This window comes from Sus scrofa, chromosome 14 (genome assembly GCF_054392235.1).
Source record: "Sus scrofa isolate SSC_HxYL_T2T_F1_AM1 chromosome 14, Sscrofa_HxYL_maternal_Yorkshire_Landrace_v2.0, whole genome shotgun sequence".
NCBI classification, from domain to species: Eukaryota; Metazoa; Chordata; class Mammalia; order Artiodactyla; family Suidae; genus Sus; species Sus scrofa.
Window position 1 is genome coordinate 73,426,612 of NC_139396.1, and position 22,504 is coordinate 73,449,115.

The window sequence follows — 22,504 nt, forward strand, 5'->3', positions numbered from 1 at the left end:
GAATAAATGCTAAGGCAATTATCTGTGACTTTCTGAGTAATAGACAACAGTAGTGGTTGTAGGCTTCCCCAGTTAGGGGATGAGTGTGCCTCTAACAAAGCAAGGAACTCCCCCTAAATTAAGAGAAAATGGAAATACATATTCCCGACTAGTGAAAAATGCACTTGTCAGTCCCTTCATTCCACCTATCTAAGTTCCTCAAAGAGCTATGTATGAGCATTTAAAAATCGTGGTATCTGACTTTTAGAAATAGTAATAATTTAATATTTACTGTCCACCAAGCACTGATCTAAGTGCCTTACATGTTATTAATTCACTTAATCCTTCGAGTACCTTACCTCTGACTTGGGAGGAAGTATTTTGGTGAGAAAAGAGGACACTGACCAGAGAGGTTCTCAGATATGAGCTGGGTTTGACCCCCAGCCCCTCCTCTAGAACTGTGCTCCGAAGCATGGAATTTCCTGACTTGCAGGCAACCTGAACAGCATCCTCCAGGAGGAGCTAAGACACACGAGTGGTGGAGAGGACTGGGGTGAAAAGTCAGAAGAACCCCATGCACTTTGCAGCACCGCATTCTGACATATGTGTGCCTCCAGTGAGGTATTGATGCCTCTTCAGCTTCAATTTCCTCATTCCTAAATAGGTTTCTAATAATTCATAACAACAGCATCAACTTTTTGTCAGCATCAAATGAACGTAAAAAGAATTTTGTAGACCAATACTATGAGGCTTTTTTTTTAATAAAAATAAATGTGCGCATAGAATTGAAAATAGCTAAGATTGTCAAACTACAAATGACTATCTCCAAGGCTGGTAGGATTGAAAGTAACAAAGGCTATGTACCATATAAATTTTTTATTATTAAAGTATAGTTGATTTACAGTGTTTCATCAAGTTCTATTAGACAGCAAAGTGACCCAATCACACTCATTTTCCTGTGCTGTACAGTAGGGTCCCATTGCCCATCCAGTCCAAATAAAAAAAAAAAATGCCCATCCATCGCACTCCCTCCCCATCCCCCCTTGGGAAGCCAAAGTCTGCTCTCCTTGGCCATGATCTGTTTCTGGTTTGTTTGTTTGTTTGTTTTAGATAGGATCATCTGTTCCATATTTTAGATTCCACAAATAAGTGATAACATATGGTGTTTGTCTTTTATTTCTGGCTTACTTCACTTAGTGTGAGAGTCTTTAGTTCCATCCATGTTGCTGCAAATGGCATTAGTTTGTCTCTTTTATGACTGAGTAATATTCCCTTGTATATATGTACCACATCTTCTTAATCCATTCATCTGTCAATGGACATTTAGGTCATTTCCTTGTCTTAGCTATTGTGAATAGTGCTGCTATGAACATAGGGGTGCATGTATATTTTTCAGTGAAAGTTTTGTCTGGATATATGCCCAGAAGTGGAATTGCTGGATCATACGAGAGCTCTGTAGTTAGTTTTCTGAGGTACCTTCGTACTGTTATCCATAGTGGTCATACTAATTTACATTCCCACCAACAGTGGAGGAAGGTACCTTTTTCTCTACACCCTCTCTAGCATTTGTTATTTATTGACTTGTTAATGATGGCCATTCTGACCAGTGTGAGGTGGTATCTCATTGTAGTTTTGATATGCATTTCTCTAATAATTAGTGATATTGAGCATTTTTTCATATGCCTGTTAAACCATCCATATGTCTTTTTTGAAGAAATGTCTATTTAGGTCTTCTGCCCATTTTTTAATTGGGTTTTTGTTGTTGTTGTTGATTTGCATGAGTTGTTTATATATTTTGGAGATTAGGCCCTTGTCTGTGTCATTGTTGGCAAAGATTTTCTCCCATTCTATTTCTATAATGGCTTTCTTTGCTGTGTGAAAGCTTTTGAGTTTGATTTGGTCCCATTCATTTATTTTTGTCTTTATTATCATTATTCTAGGAGGTGGGTCAAACAAGATAAGATGTTACTGTGATTTATATCAAAGACTGTTCTGCCTATGTTTTCTTCTAGGAGTTCTATAGTATCTGGACTTATATTTAGGTCTTTAATCCTAAAGTTTATTTCTGTATATGGTGTTAGTGTTCCACTTTCATTCTTTTACATGTAGCTTTCCAATTTTCTCAGCACCATTTATTGAAGAGACTATCTTTCTTCCACTGTATGTTCTGTCCTCCTTTGTCATAGATTAGTTGACCATAGGTATTTTCTATCCTGTCCTATTGGTCTATATTTCTGTTTTTGTGCCAATACCATATTGTTTTGATGACTGTAGTTTTATAGTATTGTCTAAAGTCCAGAAACTTGATTCCTCCATTTTTGTTTTTCTTTTTCAACATTGATTTGGCTATTCACTTTTACTGCTATTATTCAGCATAGTTTTGGAAGTCCTAGTCACAGCAATCAGAGAAGAAAAGGAAATAAAAATAATCCAAATTGTAAAAGAAGAAGGAAAACTCCCACTGTTTGCAGATGACATGATGCTACAACTTAGAAAACCCTAAAGACAGCACCATAAAATTGTTAGAACTCATCAATGAATTTGGCAAAGTTTCAGGATACAAAATTAATACACAGAAATCAATTGCATTTCTATATACTAATAATGAAAGCTCAGAAAGAGAAATCAGAGAAACCATCCCATTTATAATCACATCAAAAAAATAAAATACCTAGGAATAATTCTACCAAAAGAGACAAAAGACCTATACTCTGAAAACTGTAAAATGTTGATGAAAAAAATCAAATATGACACAAACAGATGGAAAGACATACCATGCTCTTGGATTGAAAGAATCAATGTTGTCAAAATGACTGTACCACCCAAGGCAATCTACAGATTCAGTGCAATCCCTATCAAATTACCAAAGACATTCTTCACAGAACTAGAACAGAATATTTTAAAATTTGTATGTCCCATGTAAATTAAAACTAGGCCTTTCCTTGAGGGTCTGAAGATTTTGCCAAATGAAGCAGAATAAATACCTCTGTGTTTATAGGGACCATAAATTAATAGGAGATACTTTTTAAAAATTTCATCAAATTTAGAACGATACCACTTTATTTACAATCATCATTTTATTTTTTTTTTTTTTTGTCTTTTTTTGGGCCGCTCCCGCGGCATATGGAGGTTCCCAGGCTAGGGGTCGAATTGGAGCTGTAGCCACCGGCCTACACCAGAGCCACAGCAACGTGGGATCCGAGCCGCGTCTGCAACCTACACCACAGCTCACGGCAACGCCAGATCGTTAACCCACTGAGCAAGGGCAGGGACCGAACCCGCAACCTCATGGTTCCTAGTCGGATTCGTTAACCACTGCGCCACGACGGGAACTCCACAATCATCATTTTAAAGTTTGTATTTTATCTCTGAAATAGTCTCAGAGATGCAATACAGGTGTAGCATGAAGAACTATTCTTTTGCTGCATCATTTATAAATAAATTGTTGGCATTACACTTGATCCTGATCCTCCCTGAACACTAGTGTGTATTTCCTACAACATAGGACACACTTCAGTGTAATACAACCAGCAACATCATGAAGCTGACATTGATCTATTACTGTTATCTAATCCTCAGATCCCAGTCAAGTTTTGCTGGTTTCCTTTATAGATAGAACATCCTTGGGATCTAGTTGTGCTTTCTGTCTTCCTTTCTTTGGGCACGTACCTCTTCTTGCTTTATATTTTTATTATTGTGCATGTCTTGTCTTCCAACTTAAACTGTAAATTCCTTATCAGTAGGATTTTCATATTCTGTGTTTAGCAGAACATGAAATAATCATAATAATTACAAATTATTTAATTAAATAATGATCTGAGAATTGTGTTGTTTTTGCTCTTGGTATGGTTTTGTCAATGAAAGAGATGAAAATTGTGGATATCACTGTTTCAGATGCTGAACTTTTTTGAAAGATCAGTGTAGAAACTAATGTTGCTTTCTTTTGCATGTATATTCTTTTTTTTCTTTTTCTTTTTTTGGTCTTTTTAGGGCCACACCCACAGCATATAGAAGTTCCCAGGCTAGGGGTCAATTGGAACTCTGGCTGCCTGCCTATATATACCACAGCCACAGCAACGTGGGATCCAAGCTGCATCTGCAACCTTCACCACAGCTCATGGCAACACCAGATCCTTAACCCACTGAGCAAGGCCTGCATCCTCATGGATGCTAGTCAGGTTCATAACCCACTGAGCCACAACAGGATCTCCTAATGTTGCTTTCTTAAATATAATTTCGGAAATATTTTTTCAAAGTTTCAGAACTGATAACTACATGAAAAAAAGTTTAATCCTTATCCCAGAAATAGTTCATCAGATTTTTGTGTAATTTTCAAATAATATTTTAAATTCAGTTAGTGACACTTAGGGCAAAACTAGATATGTTTATTTAATTCTCACTGATGTAATTTCAGAAGCCGGTGCCTCAAGAGCACTTGGAGCTGACAGAGGGAGTCTTTCCTTTTTCCAGATGACCTTGAGCCCTTTGAATGTCCAGTGGGCTGACCAGATACTTGAGCTTTCTCTTCTCGGTTGATGATACATAACTGCAGTTAACCCCAAACTATGGAACCAGTTGTAATTTATTTTTTTAGTGCACAATGCAAAAGTTTTTCCCTGTGTTTTAGTTAATAGCCGTATGTTACCCATGACAGATAAACATGAGGTAGCTGCTATGTGAATGTATATCATGCTGTGCCTTGTCAGGGGTCCAGCCCATTTGACAGATGGATCATAGCCAGATTAAAATAGGCCACAGCTTCATTTCTGCATGACATGAAGATACTTTTCCTGGCCTTATGCTCCTCTCTTACTCAGACCACACAGGGCATAGCAGAAAGAGTGCCCGTATGTTACTAATCCCAAGGGGACTGGGATTGTAGCTGAAGCTTTCATTCATCATCCAATGGGGGCAGCCTACCAACCCAGTCCAACTGCAGTAGAAGTTCCTGAATGTGAGGGATAGATGAGTGAACGTGCTGTCTGAAATGAGCTGCATGCAGTGAAACAGGCCCGCCGACTGCACCACCACCCCCTTTACCTGGAGCCCCCCAGCTCATGGGCACATGAAGAGCAGATCATCTGGTTCACATTCACCAGTTGCTCTTCATTTATCACCACCACCTTCTCTTTATCTAAAAAATCCTATGATAACTTCTGTGCCCTCTCCTTGTGTTCCAGGCACTGAGCTCTTCTCACTCTGCACTGGTTTCTTTCATCTCCTTTTTGAAAGCATGTTCCGACAGCCCTCAAAACATAAAGAAAGAAAAATAAAGAGAAATGACTTTCTTCCTTTCAGTATTTCTTTCATTCAAGAGCATTTCTGGACCACTAATTGAATGTCAGCCATGTGCTCAGATACTCACTGGAGTCATGGTCTGGTGCTCTGTGTCCTGCAGCCCCAAGGAAGTGCAGGGTGGTACCGCCCTTCCTCCATGAACCCCCAGACTGGCGGGGGAGGGTTGGGGAGTACCCCTGGGGGAGGGACCCAAGGAGAAGGTCAGTTCTGAGCAGAGAATGGCAGTCTCCAAGGCACTAAACAGGCATCAGCCAGTGGGGAGAAGAAAGTGTGTGCGCAGAGCAAAGTGAGCTCTGGAGAGAATGGGAGGTGGAAACTATCAATGGCCAGATTTAGCTAGTATTTTAGGACCATTTAAGAAAATTGGAAAATGTTTCATTTTCCTCTTAATTCTCTCCATTTTTACTTCATGTGTTTTGAGGCTTTCTGCTAGGCCCATACACATTTAGGATTTTGTCCCTCTTTTGAACGATGCTTTTATTATTATGAAATATTTTTCCTTACTCTGGTGATGCTCTTCATCTTGAAGTTGATTTGTACTGATACTAAAGTAGCCATCCTGTTCGTCTGGTACCTACAGTTTATATGGTTTTCTTATTCTATCTTGTTGACAGTGTGTATTTGGGTCTTATTTTTTTTTTTTCTCTTTGGTTTTTAGGGCTGTTACCTGCAGCATATGGGAGTTCCCAGGCTAGGGGTCGAATTGGAACTACAGCTGTGGGCCACAGCCACAGCAATGCAGGTTCCTAGCTACATCTGCAACCTACACCACAGCTCATGGCAACACTGGATCCTTAACCCACTGAGCAAGGCCAGGGATCAAACCCATATCCTTATAAATACTAGTTGGGTTTGTTACTGCTGAGCCACGGTGAGAAATCCCTGGGTCTTGTTTTTTTATCCACTGTGATAACCTCTTCCTTCTTGGAGCATTTAGATTGTTAAACACTTTTTTTGGCTGCGCCTATGGCATGTGGAAATTCCTGGGCCGGGGATCAACCTGTGCCATAGCAGCGACCCAAGCCACTGCAGTGACCACTCTGGATCTTTAACTGGCTGTGACACAAGAGAACTCCTAGATTGTTGACATTGAATGTAATTGTTATTGTTGGAGTTAGGGCTGTAATTCTTTGTCCTTTAGCTTTTGGTTCTTCTATTTTCCCCTTTTTTATGTTGGATTAAATATATGTTTTTTTCCTTTGTTTTGCTTTGTTTTGTTTCTTATTTTATTTTTATTGGATTTTTAGGGTACCACTTTGTGTTGCATATTTTTTTATTTCTTTCTCTAAGAATTACAATATACATCCCTAAACTTTCACACTCTGCTTACATGGACTTAATGCTACACAATGTAGAAAACTTAATGATGCCATATAGGGCTTTTTACTGTCCTTCCTGCATGGTTAATGTTTTAGTCATCATATAAGCAGCATCTACATACACTTACAACTCTGAAACATCATTGTAATTTTTGTTTTAAATAATATTATATATTTAAAGAACTTAAATATAGTCTTTTATATTTATCCACATTTTCTCCACTTCTTAATTTTTTCTTTTTTTATTGTGGTAAGAACATTTAACATGAGAGGTACCTTCTTAACAGATTCTGGGTGTGCAATAGTGCATTGTTACCCGTAGGCATAGTGGTATACAGTAGATCCATTCATTTTCTGGGCATGTAATTTTGTACATGTGGATTAGCAACTTCTATTTCCCCTCCGCCAGCCCCTGGCAGCCACCATTCTATTATTTTCTTCCATGAGTTTGACTATCGAAGACACCTTACACAAGTGGAGCTATGCAGTCTTTTTCTGTGGCAGCCTCATTTCACTCGGCCTCAGTGTCCCTCCATATTGTCACAATGTGCAGGAAGAGGTCCTTCTTTCCTAAGGCTGAATAATTTCCCATTCCATATACCTGCTGTATTTTCCTCATCTGTTCTTCTGTCACTGGACATTTAGGTTCCTTTCCCATCTTGGCTGTTGTGAATAGTGCTGCAATGAACATCACAGGGCATCATCTCCTTTGAGAACCTAGTTTCAGTTCTTTTGAATAAATGCCCTCAGGTGAGATTCTTGCATCTATTGTAGTTCTATTATTGACATTTTTAGGAACCTTCACACTGTTTTCAGTAGCAGCTGCACCTGTGAATCCCAACCAATAGTATACAAAGTTTCCAGTTTCTCTACATCCTCACTAACACTTGTGTTTAGGGGTTTTGTTTGTTTTTAAGTAATAGTCTAATAGGTGTGAGGTCATATCTCATTTGTTTTTGATCAACATTTTCCTGACGATTAGTAATGCACATCTTTTTATATACCTGTTGGCCATTTTGTATCTTTTTTGGAGAAATGTCTATTCCAATCTTTTTTTTTTTTTTTGCTATTGAGTTCTTAGAGTTCCTTATATATTTTAGAAATTAACCCCATATCCAATACATGGTTTACAAATGTTATATTCTTACTTGTCTTTTTTTGCCTTTGTTCCTGTCATATACTTGAAGTTATTGCCAAGCCCAATGTCATGAAGCTTTTTCCTGAGTTTTCATCTAGGAATTTGACAGTTTCAAGTATTACGTTTGAGTCTCTAGTCTGTCTTGAGTTGGTTTTGAGTCCAGTTTCATTCTTTTGCATGTGGATATCCAGTTTTCCAGGAGCACTTGTTGAAGAGACTGTCCTTTCCCCACTGGGAATGCTTGACACCCTTGTTGAAGATTAGTCGATTCTATATGGTGGATTTATTTCTGAGTACTGTGTTCTGTTCCATTGGTCTATATGCCAGTATTACAGTGTTTTAATTACTGTAGCTTCATAATATATTTTGAAATCAGGAGGAGTGATGCCTCCAAATTTGTTCTTTCTCAAGATTGTTTCAGCTGTTTGGTGGGAGTAAGTTGGAAAATGTGTTGTTGAATCTTGTGTCCATAAGGTAAGGAGGAGTCCACCATCCTGCTGACATCACTCGCTTTTCCTTTGTCCCTAAAGATCAAGTTTCCCTTGAGTATTCTTTTCTTTCCTAAGAAGTGTTTTTAATATTCTTTAGGTGCAGATCTTTTTTTTTTCTTACTGAATTTTCTTGATTTTATTTACCTTTTATTTATTCATCTTATCCTTTATTTCACTTTGATTTTTGTCTTTTTTTTTGCTACTTCTTGGGCCGCCCCTGCGGCATATGGAGGTTCCCAGGCTAGGGGTCGAATCGGAGCCATAGCCACCAGCCTACGCCAGAGCCGCAGCAACGCAGGATCTGAGCCGTGTCTGCAACCTACACCACAGCTCACGGCAACGCCGGATCCTTAACCCACTGAGCAAGGGCAGGGACCGAACCCGCAACCTCATGGTTCCTAGTTGGATTCGTTAACCACTGCACCACGACGGGAACTCCCACTTTGATTTTTGAATGTCATTGTCATTGAATATAGAAATCTGCACTAACATTTTCTTTCTGCATATTAATTATATTCCATTTATCCCTGGCCTCCACTCTATCTCATTGAAACATGATATGTCTAGACATTATTTTCTTTGCATGCAGTCTGACTGAGTTTGATGGACTTCTTGATTCTTTCAACTTTCCATCCTTCAACCTTCAAATATGCTTTTCTGCTCTGTTCTCACTTCTCCTGTAACTTCAGTGACATGTATTTTAGACCATTTAATATTTTAGTGCAGGTTGCTGAGACTCTATTTGAATACTTTCAGTATTTTCTTTTTTAATTTTTTAGATGTTTTCTTTTATCTGTTCATAATATTGGATGCTTTCACTGACAATTTCCTGTCATCTTTATTCTGCTACTCAACCCATCCAGTTAAAAAAAGCTTTATTTCCTATATTGCAATTTTTCATCTAGAATTATAATTTGGTTATTTTAAAAATAGTTCTATTTTAAAATGATTTTTGAGATTCCTTCTCTTTTCATTTACTTTAATGTATTTCCTTTTACATTATGTAGCATAGTTATTACAGCTCTTTTAAAGCCCTTGTCTGATAATTTAAGCACATGAGACATTTTGGTGTTGGTATCTGCTGATTTTATTTTCTTTTGAACAGTGGTCACATTTCCCTGATTTTTTCGTGTATATAGGATAATTTTGTATTGATCTTAGACTATATTGTGTACTGTTTATATATATGTATAATTGTATTCAGTCGTTTCTTTTCTGAACAGAAATTAACATTTAAATGAGTTTAGTATTCTCTTTCATGTGAGTTATACAGTCTGGTTTTTGCTGAAAAAAGAAATTACTCATTTTTTTGGAAGTTCGTGTTCCCCACTGTTGTGTTTTTCAAATTGGATTCAGTGAAACACTGTTGTTTTTGTATGTTGTACTTTAAAAAAAGTGTTACATAATCAAATAAGTTGGAGGAAATGTTAACTTAAAATAAAAAATACAACTGCTCAGAGTCATAATAAAAACATAAGTAAATGGTGATAGTCAAGTGAGGGGCATTTTTAACTGATTCCTTCCTTGAATTAAATTATTAATGGCATGAGAACAATTGAATTGTATAGTTTTGAAAATGTTACCATGGTTCAATTGAAATAAACCCAGATTTTAGAGAAATATATCTGTTACAAAATGCCAAGGAAAATGTCTATTATATAGTATAACTTAATATTGTTACTTTTTACCTGTTAACAAAATAATTGAATATACAGCTTTTAAATTTTTTTCCTGCTCATTCTTCTTTTTACTATAAGAATTATTACTTGAAAATGTTGTCTTAGCACGTCAGCATCAGAGAGGGATGAATTAATCTCTTTCCCCTTCAGTACATAAGTTAAACATCAGTAACTCAACAGAGTGCCTCTGTCCAACACACTGGAGAATTCCACACATTGGTGCCTCTGAGGGGTGGGCTGAGACACAGAGGAGGCGGAACCAGGAACATCAAGGGTGGTACCCCCAGCTACAGGACTCAGCCCCAACCCCAGAAATTCCAGTAGCATCAGAGGAGGCAGCACATACAATCCTGGGCTTGTGGCTACAGTGGTGCCTGAGCCAACAGGAACTGGGCAGCAGTGGCATTGAGCCTGCAACCCTGTCCCTGGAGGTTCATGGAGTCATGGAGCTTACCACAACTCCGCCTGCCTTTCTCCCACCTTCCCCCTACCCCAGCCAAGCACTGGTGCCTGTGGAACAGACACCCTTTGACATGGCAGAGGCATCCACAACTCAGGAGAGGAGGTGGAAGTGCCTGCCATCCCAGTGCCCCAGGCAGCGATGCCAATGATACCAGCAGCAGCAGGGCACCAATGACACTGTAGGCACAAGCAGCAGTAACTTAGAGCACCAGGCAACACCAGAGACAGAGGCAGTGGAAGGTGGAAAAGTACTGACACTTTAAGTGTAACTAGAGGCAGCTTGGGTAGAGAAACTGTGCTACAACACCACCTGCTGGAAAACAAGAGAAACACCTCTAATAACTAGCCTGTTTAAAGGTTAGAGTCAAGTAAAAAAAGCTTTACCTAAAGAAGAAACACGTTCTCTGCTTCAGATGCATTGGCAGAGGAACAGCTTAATGAACACCATGAAAAACCATGTAACAGTTCATCCAGTGATGGTTCTCTATAAATGAAATGTTAAATCACATATAAAGTATTATCTAAATGAAAGAGAATTCAAAACAGCTGTCATGGAAGAAACTCAGTGACCTACAGGAAAACTTAGAAAGGCTCAGGAGTGAGCTCAGGAATAAAATTATTGAATAGAAGTAAGCTCAGGAATAAAATTATTGAATAGAAGTAAGCTCAGGAATAAAATTATTGAATAGAAAGAATACTTTACCAAAGAAACTGAAGCTCTAATGAAGTGCCAAACAAATTCTAAAGCTGAAGAACTCAATAGACAAGATGAAGAATACAGTAGAAAGTATTGGAAATAGAGCAGACCATTTGGAATTGGGAATTAGTAAGCTTGAAGATAGAAATCTAGAAACAATTCTGATAAAAGAGGAGAGAGAACTAAGATCTTTTAAAAATAAGAAAATTCTTCAAGAACTATCCCAACTCTTTCAGGAAGAGCAACAGAGAAATGGGTATCCCAGAAGGAAAAGAAAGGAAGAAGGGAGGAGATAATTTATTCAAAGAAATAATAGCCGAGAATTTCCCAAACTGGGGAAGGAACAGGATACACAAGTCCCTGAAGCTAAAAGAACTCATAATTACCTCAGTGTAAAAAGACCTCCAAGACACATTATGTTAAAATTGTCAAAAGTCAATGACAAAGAATTTTAAAGGCAGCCAGGGGGGAAAAGATGGAAACCTACAAAGGAACCTCCATTAGGCCATCATCAGATTTCTCAACAGAAACCCTACATCAGGAGAGAGTAGAATGATATTCTCAAAACAATAGAAAGTGTCAGCCAAGAATATTCCACCCAGAAGAGCTGTCCTTCAAGAGAATGGAGATTGCCCGGGGTAGTGTGTATAAATGTAAACATTGTCATTTGAAAGATGGCATTTTAAGTAGGAATTGTAGGAGAGGAGGAGGAGACGCTGTGTGGATATTTCAGGGGCGACTTCCTGCCTGAGTTGTGAGAACACCTGATGTACAAAGGCCCCAGCGAAATGGGATAAGGGAGTGGACAATAGTTAGAGGTAATCAGAAATGTAGTAAAGTACCACCTCCCCTAAGCCTTCTGGGCCTTCGCACAATTTAGATTCTAAGTAAAATGGGAATTTAATACACGATTTTTATCAGAAGACTCGTGTTTTAGAAAGAAAGCTGATTACCAAAGAGGCAAAATGGAATGTGAGAGACTTTAGGAGGTAAGAAATGATTACAGCTTGGACAACAGTAGGAGCAGTGGAGCTGGTGAGAAATCAGATCGTCAAACTCTGGAATTATTCTGAAGAATAAGTCCATAGAATTTACTGATGGTTTGCATACAGACAGTGGGAAAGAGGAATCAAGGGTGGTCCCAAGGATTTTGGCCTGAACAACAGGGTTGCCTTTAGGTGATAGTAGTTTAGTGAAGGATGGGGAAGGATAAGAATTCTGTTTTGGTCACATTAGGTTTGAGTTACCTATTCATTCATTCAAATGGATATAGAAGTCAAGTGTTTTCAAGGCAGAAGGTGGGACGTGAGGTTCTATTCTATTAATCAGGTCCTATCAGGGGATAGAAGCCTCAGTGATGTAAACAGGGAAGCTTATTATAATGAATGGTTAACCTGTGATAGGAGAGTACAAGGACGGAAATATGATTGTAAATGGTATTCTCTCTGGGCTGAGGGAGAGTACCCAAGCAGGGGTGAGCTCGGAGGGGACACTTTCTCTGGGAGTGCAGGTCCTGATTTATCCAGGCCACACCTGGTTCCCAGTCTCCAGGTGAATGTAAAACAACTTACAGCTTGTGGCCAGGCATGTAGGTTTCAGGATGCCCCAAGGGACACGAAGTCTAGAGTGTACAGTGTCCATGTTGAGAGATTCCAGGAAACAGAACTCAGGGCACAGGTGAGCCATGGCTGGCTCAGGTACACCATGCATGGGTCCACATAGGTCACTGGGCCTAGACCAGCACTGCAAAACTGCCATGCTCTGTATGCTCTGGTTTGGTACTGTACCTGGGCCAGGGGACCCCCAGTGTCTTCACACACCTACACCGATGATCACCTGTGCAGCAGGAGGAAGAAAAAGCAACACCTGCACAAGGAATCTGGATGAGGAGCCCCCTTCCTCCTGCAGTGCGCCTCCAGCACCTCCTATGGGCAGAGCTCAACACTGTGTTCATAAAAAACAAAATGCTAAGAGGCCCATCCATTATGTCAAGAATGGATTCAGTGTGGGATAAATTGAGGGCTGAGAGATAGTAACTGGCATGGCCAATAGGGAGGGTTGAGATTTGGGAGATTTGTTCTTATTTGGCTTGTAATTCACATGCAACTTTTCATTCCTATGATACAAGTCTTGCTCATGTGAAGGTGCCTCTGGAAGAAAATTATAATAATAATAATGCCATTTGCATAGATGAAACTAGAGATTTCTCATACTAAGTGAAGTAAATCAGAAAGAGAAAGACAAATATCATATGATATCACTTATGTGTGGAATCTAAAATATGGCACAAATGAACCTGTCTGCAAAACAGAAACAGATTCACAAACACAGAGAACAGACTCATGGTTGCCAAGGGGGAAGAGGGAGGAAATGGGATGGACAGGGAGTTTGAGATTAGTAGATAAAAACTATTACAACATTTAGAATAGATAAGCAATGAGGTTCTGCTGTACTGCAGAGGGACCTATATCCAGTCTCTTAGGATAGAGGATGATGGAAGATAATATGGGGACAAAGAATGTGTGTGTGTGTGTGTGTGTGTGTGTGTGTGTATATATATTCGTATAACTGGGTCACTATGCTGTACAGCAGAAATTGACACAACACTGTAAATCAACTATACTCAAATAAAAATAAAAGGAAAAAATTGATGTGTGATGCTTGGACTTGGCTTGGGAAATCCTAGAAAATCTTTCAAACTTTATTATGTTGATAACTGTAATTATTGTCAGGTCTGAAACAGTGTTTGAAAGGTATCTGAATAGAGTATTAATTTTGCCTTTATAGTTTAATAACGGTATTTGAAAGTACATTTAAATTTTATCTAGAACACATAAGCTAATATTTAAACTCAATTTTTGAGGAATGATCTTTTTATTAGCAATTGTTTTTTATTTAATTTTTACTTAAGTATAGTCGGGATACAATATTATATTTGCTTCAGGTATACAAAGCAACAGTCTTATTTGGCATTCCACTACTTAGCCTTGAAAACAATAAACATAGCCACCTTGAATCCTTTGCTATAAATACATGCTCGCTTTTTTCCAGATGCTTCCATGGCATTGGACTTTTTTACAGCAGTTCTGTTTGACCTCTGTGAAACAGATGGAATTACTTGTTATACAACCTTTTTTAGAATGTAATCTTTTTTCTCCCGCTGATAGCATATGTCTGGCAGTGAGCTTTTTCTTCTATATGTGAATGAATTTGGGGCAGTCGGCATATCAAAATACAACATAATTTCAAAAACCACAGGTACCACCTGAATCACAGTACCTGTTTCCTGAGAAATTAAAACCCAGTGAATCCACAGAGGTATGTCCTGTTGAATTTTTAAAAGCAGAAATCTTTACAGTTAACTTTGAGTTACTGACTACACTGAATTATGAGAGTAAAATCTTTTCAAAAGCAGTATGTAATATATACTAATATGTTAAATATATCTGTAGAGTCTCATTGCTAGTATACACTCCCCATATGGCCTATTGAGAAGTGATGGGTTAGGCTGAGGGGATGGAGGAGTATTTGAGGCAGATTCTTATTTTTTTTAGTGTGTCAAATATTTAACATCAAGTCAGAAATGTATACGTACTTTAATAAAAAAAATTTTAATTAAAAATTTTAAATGAAAGTGCAAAAAAGACATGTATATATAAACTGTCCATGTATAATTGCCAGTTGAATTTTTTTCAGATAATGGTTCAATTTTTCCTTTATTTCATATTCAAGAAACAAACAAACAAAAAACCTAAATAATAAGACAGACGCAAACCTTGGAAGTGAATTCTATTAGAAGTTCAATCAAAGAAAAAATATTAAAAAGAAGGGCAGAAAATTCAACATCCCTTTGTAATTCAATAGCTCTAATATAATTAGAAGGAGAAAAAAAGCAGGTAAGGTAGAAAGAATTAAAGGTTTAAACTTACACTTCCCAGGATTAGATTTCACAGACATGCCTCATATTTGTAGTGATCTTTACTTACTGTAGTGGTTGACATACCATGAATTTCAATCTGGAAGAAGGATCATGTACCATGTGTACATGTCACATGATACAGCATCCTCAAAGGTGTGCACTGTATTCCCTTAATGAAAATGGAGGGATGAATGAAAATGATTAACTATTCCTATAACTTCCTAGAGGTATTTACTTGATTGATGTTTTAAGCAACATTTAATCAGTAGTTTCTTCAGACAGCTGTGAGAGGATTATTGAATTTTTCCATGGAGCTACGTTAAAAATCATACTCTTCTATTTCATTGCTTTCTTGAGTTGGTTTCTGGAATCCCTGCAAATGTGCTCATTTTCAACTATAAAATATGCTTAAGGTGAACTTTAGAATTAGAAAAAGAGAAGTTTAGAATTAGAATCACTTACAGATTGACTCTAGGGACTTAGTTAAATCCAAAAAGTATGTTTCTTTCTAGTTGATCTAGGATGTGGTACTGCCTGCCAAATCATAAGCTATTGACTGATTTTTTGATAGTTATGCTTCTTTTAGATAAACCATCTCTAGTGAATTCCTGGGAGATGGAAGATGGAATGATTAACACTGCTCTATTGGAAATGAATGAAATGGAAATGTTCACATACTCTCAGCATCCTCCTCTCCCTTGCCATACCTGCTCCTCAGCCCCATCCTCTATTTGGAGGTTACAGGTTTTCTTGGGAGTTGAAATTCCAAGTTCCAGTTTCCTGGGGTGTATGGGTTTTGGATAGTGGAGGTCAAAATATTTGGTGAAATCAGGGATGGTGGCCAGGAATCTGGGTCCCTTCAGCAGTTGGTGAAGTTTGTGTCCTGGGTGTCGGGTGCAGTAAATCTTGGTAATTGGTGAAAACCTCCAACTTAGCAGCTGGGGTCTATCTCATTTATAGGCAAACAGGAAATCTTGAGGAAAGGATATTCCGGTACAAACCTTCTGCAGATAATTGGGATGGGAGAGGGTACGAGCATGCAGTAAAAGAAAGCAACCAAAAGATAATCCCTATGTTAGCAACTGAGACGATTTAATCTTGGGGAGATATGGGTGTGAGACTTGGAGTGGAGAAGTTTGTCATTTGAATGTTTAGAACTTGGAAATTCCTTTATGTTGTTAATTGATGTATGAGTATGTAGTTACTTTGCCCATAAGGAAAAATGAACCTATGTCAACAAATAACTCTCATCACCACTGGTATGGCTGTGAGGTCACTAGCATCCCCTTCACAGGAGAGAGTTATATATGGTTTTAAAAAGCAGTGATGGAATTCCCTCATGGTGCAGTGATTAAGGATCCAGCATTGTCACTACTGCAGCTCTAGTTGCTGCTGTGGTACAGGTTTCATCCCTGGCCTGGGAACTTCTGCACCATGGGCATGGGCCCCCCCCTTAAAAAAAAGTGGAAGAAGAACCCTATTAAAGGGTTGAGCAAAAAAGAGTGGTATAAGCAATGTAATATATTGTGTGGTGGAATTTTGCTGAAATCTGAAGCCCACCATATGTATGTCTTTTTATCTCCAGTGTCTAGTGTATTGCCTGGCAAAGAATCAGCCTTTGATTGAATGGGTGGATGAATAAATCCCTAAAATTTATCCTTTTTAAATTCCAGCCCTAATGATGACTTTAAACTGGTGGACCAGAGAACACTAGAGACTAAGTTCACTTCAGAGGTCAAACAAGGCCAGAATTCAGCAGTTTAAGAGTCCAGCATTGTCACTGTTGTGTCTCGGGTCACTGCTGTAGCACAGGTTAGATCCTTGGTGCAGGAACTTCCATATGCCACAAGCATGGCCTAAAAAAAGCCAGACTTACCCAGATGATCTCTAGGTTCTGGTACAAATTTTTAGTCACTAGTTCGACATACTGATGGTTGCTGACAGGAGTAAAAATTTAGAGCCTTAACAGGTAGAAAATAACTGACTTTTGCTTGATTCCACACATTTTGCAAGGAGAAAGCCAAGATGACGGGCAAGAAGAAACAGTTGGTCTTGGTGTGTTGATGCCTATGAGAATCTTGTAGATTTGATTAACATTGCTTAAAACCTACTATGTTTTAGTCCTACTTCTTGTACACATAAGTATTGCTACATAACAGATGAATGATAGGTATGCAAGAAAGTTGTGTTCAATGAATGTATAGATGAGTTAATTCATATGCTGGGCATAGCTTTCTTATTTTTTTATTTACATATTTGTGTCACAGCATTTGAAATGACTAATTCTGTCTCATACATGTATAGGTATCTATTTTTGGATTCAGATTACCTCATAAGAACTCTCCTTATACGCATAGGATGACGATAAACAGTTGAAACTGTCTGTATATCATTTCTTCAATATTTCCTATTTTGATTGTCCTGTCATTATCTGTCCTATTTTTACCTCTCTCTTCTCCAAGGACTTAGAGCTGTTCTTTTTTCATATTCATTTACTGATCTAATTTTTCAATGTTTAAAAAGAATTACTGGCTGGGCATAGCTTTCATAACTACATAGTCTTCCCTTCGTATCTGTGAGGGATTGGCACCAAAATCCACAGATGCTCAAGTCCCTTAAATAAAATTATGCAATACTTGCATATAACCCACACACATCCCCCCCCCCACTCCATATATACTTTAAATCACCTCTTGATTACTTACAATACCTAATGCGGTGTAAATGCTATGTAAGCGATTGCTGGAACACAGCGAATTCAAATTTGCTTTTTGGAACTTTATGGAGTTTTTTCTCCCAAATATTTTGGATCTGCATTTGGTTGAATCTACAAATGCAGAACACACAGATACAGAGGGTGGACTGTACCAGGACCATGCTGGTCATTAGGACCATAGGGATACACAAGACATGTCCCTTCTCAAGAAGCTTCAGTCAGTAAAAGCAGTAGCCACTGTGTATATAACCACTAAGACACTGATAAGTGTAGCGTAAAACAGAGTGAATGTAATAAGGTTCTGTGTTATTCTGGAGAGAGATTAGTTATAATGGAGATCAAGGCGGGCAAGGCAGCTTTGCAGGGGAGCTTATACCGAAGCCAAACCACCTCCTTTATTTCTCTGCATCCTTTTGTTGTATTACATTCCAAAAGCAAAATTGATCAAACCCTCAGATCTACTGATCCATCACCAAGTCATCTTTATTTTGCTAAAAGAAGCTTCCTTTGAGGAACTAGTCTTTGCTAGTTAATCCTAGTCAAAAGAAAAACCTGCATTTCAAAATAATCAGTATGTACAAAAAAAGAACATAGTTTTGTTTAGATGACATCTGTAGTCTCTAGAAATCTATCAGGTGCTGTCATGTATAACAGTTTATAGCTGAGCAGCTTTTCTGTTTAAACAACAAATAATGCTGAAGGGGTTTTAACTTCTGAGGACTGGACTCAAACCCAAGATATGGTTGTGTACTTAAACGTCTTCATGCACTTAGAAATGTAGTATTTTGGCTGTTCTGAAACATCTTTGTAAATTGTAGAGACATGACTGAAAATAAAAATTATCCAGATTCTCCATAAACTATAGTGTTTTTTAAGTCTATAAAGTCTTCTACCTCATGTTGAAATGCAGAGGATCCTGTCCTATAAAGTAACAAACTTAGAACTACACATTTTTAGCTTGAGATTTTAAAGGGTGAAAGAAGACACTTAGGAAGAAAAGAAGCCTGAAACTAGTTTTGCACCAAAAAGAAAATTCAGAGGAATCAAAATCTTATTGTTGTTACATGACTTAATAATTAAATTGTGCTTTTCTTTCCTCAAAACGAAGATATAAACAATGATTGCCATAGTTATTTTTTTAAATAAATTGTTTTTCCTTCAAATCTTATAATAGCTTTAGGATCAAACTACTTCCAAATTTAACTTGATTAATTTATGAATAAGAAATACCACTTTAAATGAAATTTTTGCATACTAAAGAGTATTATAAACAGCTAATAAAAACTAGAGAGGAAAACTGTATTGTTTTAAAGCATGCTGGAATAAATATTTTCCACATCACTATTAGCCAATAACATTTGGGATATTTGGAGGTGATCTGGTTTGCATTAAGCATATTTACACTTTAAAATGCCTTCTAGTGGAGTTCCCATCATGGCATAGTGGAAATGAATTTGTCTAGGAACCATGAGGTTGTGGGTTCAATCCCTAGCCTTGCTCAGTGGATTAAGGATCTGTTGTTGCTGTGAGCTGCGGTGTAGGTCACAGACGTGGCTCAGATTTGACGTTGCTGTGGCTGTAGTGTAGGCTGGCAGCTGTATCTCTGATTGGAGCCCTAGCCTGGGAACCTCCATATGCCATGGGTGCAGCCCTAAAAAAAGAAAGAAAGAAAGAAAAAAGGCCTTCTAGTGCTCACTTAGGCAGCACATATACTAAAATTAGAATGATACAAAGATTAGCATGGCTCCTGTGCACGGATGACAGGCGAATTTGTGAAGCGTTCCGTATTTTTAGTGGGATGGACTGGGAGTTGGGATTAGTAGATGCAAGCTATTACATTTATAATGGATAAGCAATTAGTTCCTGCTGTATAGCACAGGGAACTATATCCAATCACTTGGAAAAGAACATGGTAGAAGATAATATGAGAAAAAAATATATGACTGATTCCCTTTGCTGTACATCAGAAATTTACAGAACATTGTAAATAAACTATACTTTAATAAATTTAAAAATAAAATGTCTTGTGAATTGAAACAAGCTTTACCTCAAACATGAAAACATAGAGGATTTTGGCATACTTAAGACCATCATTATCTAAAAACTACCTGGCTTTTGTTTTTCCAGAGAGCACAGTCAGATGAACTGGAAAAAATTGAAAAGCATGGCCGGTCCTCCAAAGACAAGGAGAATGCCAAGTCTCTGGACAAACCTGAGCAGTAAGCATACCTTATGACCCTGTAGATGGCATCCAGGATATGGGTGGCTCTTTCCACTTGAGAAATGAAGTATCTTCCATGCATAAGTGTCATAAATGCTGTGAGGATAAACCTACTTATCTGCATTGTATTTTTCCTCTCAACTTGGCTTTATTTCCTTAGGTTCCTTTATGAACTATCACTAATCCCCAACTTTTCAGAGCGAGTCTTTTGCATCCTGTTCCAGTCCACATTTTCAGAAAGCATTTGCTCAATTCGTCGCAAACTGGAATTGCTACAGAAATTGTGTGAGGTGGGTTCTGGTCCATCAAGAGCTGAAGTTTGGATTCCAATATTCCAGTGTTCATAATTTCAACCATGTTCATATTTCAAACAAGTTGTCTTTTATTTACTGTAAGTATTCATACAGTTTGAAGGATAGTGGTCCCACAGAAGAGACTATATGGTGATTGAGCTTTAAGGTGATAGCAAATGTGCAGGTGGGCGCACAGGACCAGGGCTGTGCTGCTGGGGAGTAGTCATTGCGTCCATCCCCATGGGCTCCTGTCCAAAGCAAAGCCTTCACTTTTCATGATCCTCTCTTCCATCAGACTGCCAACTGGATGCCATTTGAAGTCATTTTATTTCTTTCAATTTCTCCCGAATTGTTAGTGATTCCAACTGAACAGCCATATGACTCAACAGAAGATAAATATTTTTTTGAAAACAATAAATGCCTAGCAGAAATTACCATTATTAACATTTAAAACAATTTGTCAAAAATTAATACTACCATTTATCTGGTTGTGGTAAATCTTTTTGAAAAGTAGTAAGGATATTATTAAAGACACATTTTCAGAGGATACAACATATAAATTCAAGTTAAACTTTGTGTTTTGAAAGATGCGAATGTGAACCTTTCAGGGATAAATATAAAGTTGGAAATTAAAATTTATGACTACATTTTGTATTGCTATACCTTGTGCCAAAAATTTGCATTGCGCAAGACGCTGACGGCAGAGATTTTTGTGGTGGTTCTCATATCACAGCCTTGTTTGTTTTCCTTGCAATTACACCATAGAAATGGCCTGGGCTGGTACCTCAGCTTACAGAAGCACACCTGCATGCCTGTTGGTGGTGCAACTTTTTAAAGTTAATTTTAGAGACACTGCTCTTAAAATATATGCAATAAAGAGCACTGATAAAAGTTTGGGTGTGACCCCAAATTATTAGTATACATGAGTATCTGCCACTGACTTAAGATAACGCATTCAAAACTTTGTATAAGCAAGAAATTTTTCTTTATCCTGTTTTACAGACATTAAAAAATGGCTCAGGGGTTATGCAGGTTTTGGGTTTGGTGCTTGCCTTTGGCAACTACATGAATGGTGGAAATAAGACTCGGGGACAGGCAGATGGTTTTGGATTAGACATTCTTCCGAAGCTGAAAGATGTCAAAAGCAGTGTAAGTATTTCAGGTAAATGAATGTGGCATGCTGAGGGCTGCTTGTCTTATCTAGTAATAAGTTTGACTGTGAACCAGTGTGGTAAATATTTATGTTACAAGGTTATGAGCTAATAAAAGTAATGGCTATCATATATTTGTGATCTAGAGAATAATAATGTTTCCTAAAGGGAATAATTTTGAATCCTATGTCTAATGAATTGAGTAGACAATTTTTTTTTTTTTTTGTCTTTTTGCCATTTCTTGGGCCGCTCCCTCGGCATATGGAGGTTCCCAGGCTAGGGGTCTAATATAAGCTGTAGCCACCAGCCTACGCCAGAGCCACAGCAACGCGGGATCCAAGCCGCGTCTACAACCTACACCACAGCTCACGGCAACGCCAGATCCTTAACCCACTGAGCGAGGCCAGGGACCAAACCCGCAACCTCATAGTTCCTAGTCGGATTTGTTAACCACTGTGCCATGACGGGAGCTCCATGAGTAGACAATATTTTAAAATAAAAATAATTTTTTACTTTATCACTACCATGTCTGTTAATATTTTCCCTTTTGGATCTGAGGACTAGTTAATTTCCATAAATTAGACAGGATACCCATTACTTTCTTGTTTTCCGTGTTAAGTAATGGAGGCCAGCAAGCTCATGTTTTAAAAACAAAGATGAGTGAAAAGTTTGTAAATAAAATATGAAAGATGATCCTCTCTTCCTACATAGCATCTTCACCTTAATACTAGTATGTATGGAAAAGTCTAAGCCTTTTTGCAAGCCTAATTTTTTTAAAATTCTACTTCTATAATTTGTTTAAAATTAACATTGAAGAGATTTTTGAGACTGTCAGTAGAAATATAAGATTAGGGAAATGACCACATTTCCATACTCCAAACTCCCCATCCATCCCACTCCCTCTCCTACCCCTTCCTCCTTGGCAACCACAAGTCTGCTCTCTATGTCTGTGAGTCTGTTTCAATTTTATAGGTAGGTTCATATTTATAGGCCATATTTTATATTCCACGTGTAAGTGATATCATACGGTATTTGTCTTTCTTTTTCTGACTTACTTCACGTAGTATGCTAATTTCTAGTTGCATCTATGTTGCTGCAAATGACATTATTTCATTCTTTTTATGGCTGAGTAATATTCCAT

At 38.0% G+C, this 22,504-nt stretch overlaps 1 protein-coding gene and 1 non-coding gene across 8 annotated transcripts in view; both read left to right on the forward strand.

Moving 5' to 3' along the window:
* FMN2 (formin 2) overlaps positions 1-22,504 on the forward strand; it is a 305,517-nt gene that overhangs the window by 187,176 nt on the left and 95,837 nt on the right. For 6 of the 7 annotated variants that reach the window (XM_021081836.2, XM_084996812.1, XM_084996813.1 and 3 more), the window contains 3 exons: positions 19,826-19,917; positions 20,080-20,209; positions 21,215-21,361. In XM_021081836.2, the coding sequence (XP_020937495.2) occupies positions 19,826-19,917; positions 20,080-20,209; positions 21,215-21,361 (369 nt within the window). The remainder of the gene's footprint in view (positions 1-19,825; positions 19,918-20,079; positions 20,210-21,214; positions 21,362-22,504) is intronic. The other variant, XR_014827783.1, reaches the window with a different exon arrangement.
* LOC146396691 (U6 spliceosomal RNA) lies at positions 19,387-19,490 on the forward strand. Its single transcript, XR_014828641.1, has one exon. It is a non-coding gene; the product is annotated as a U6 spliceosomal RNA (small nuclear RNA).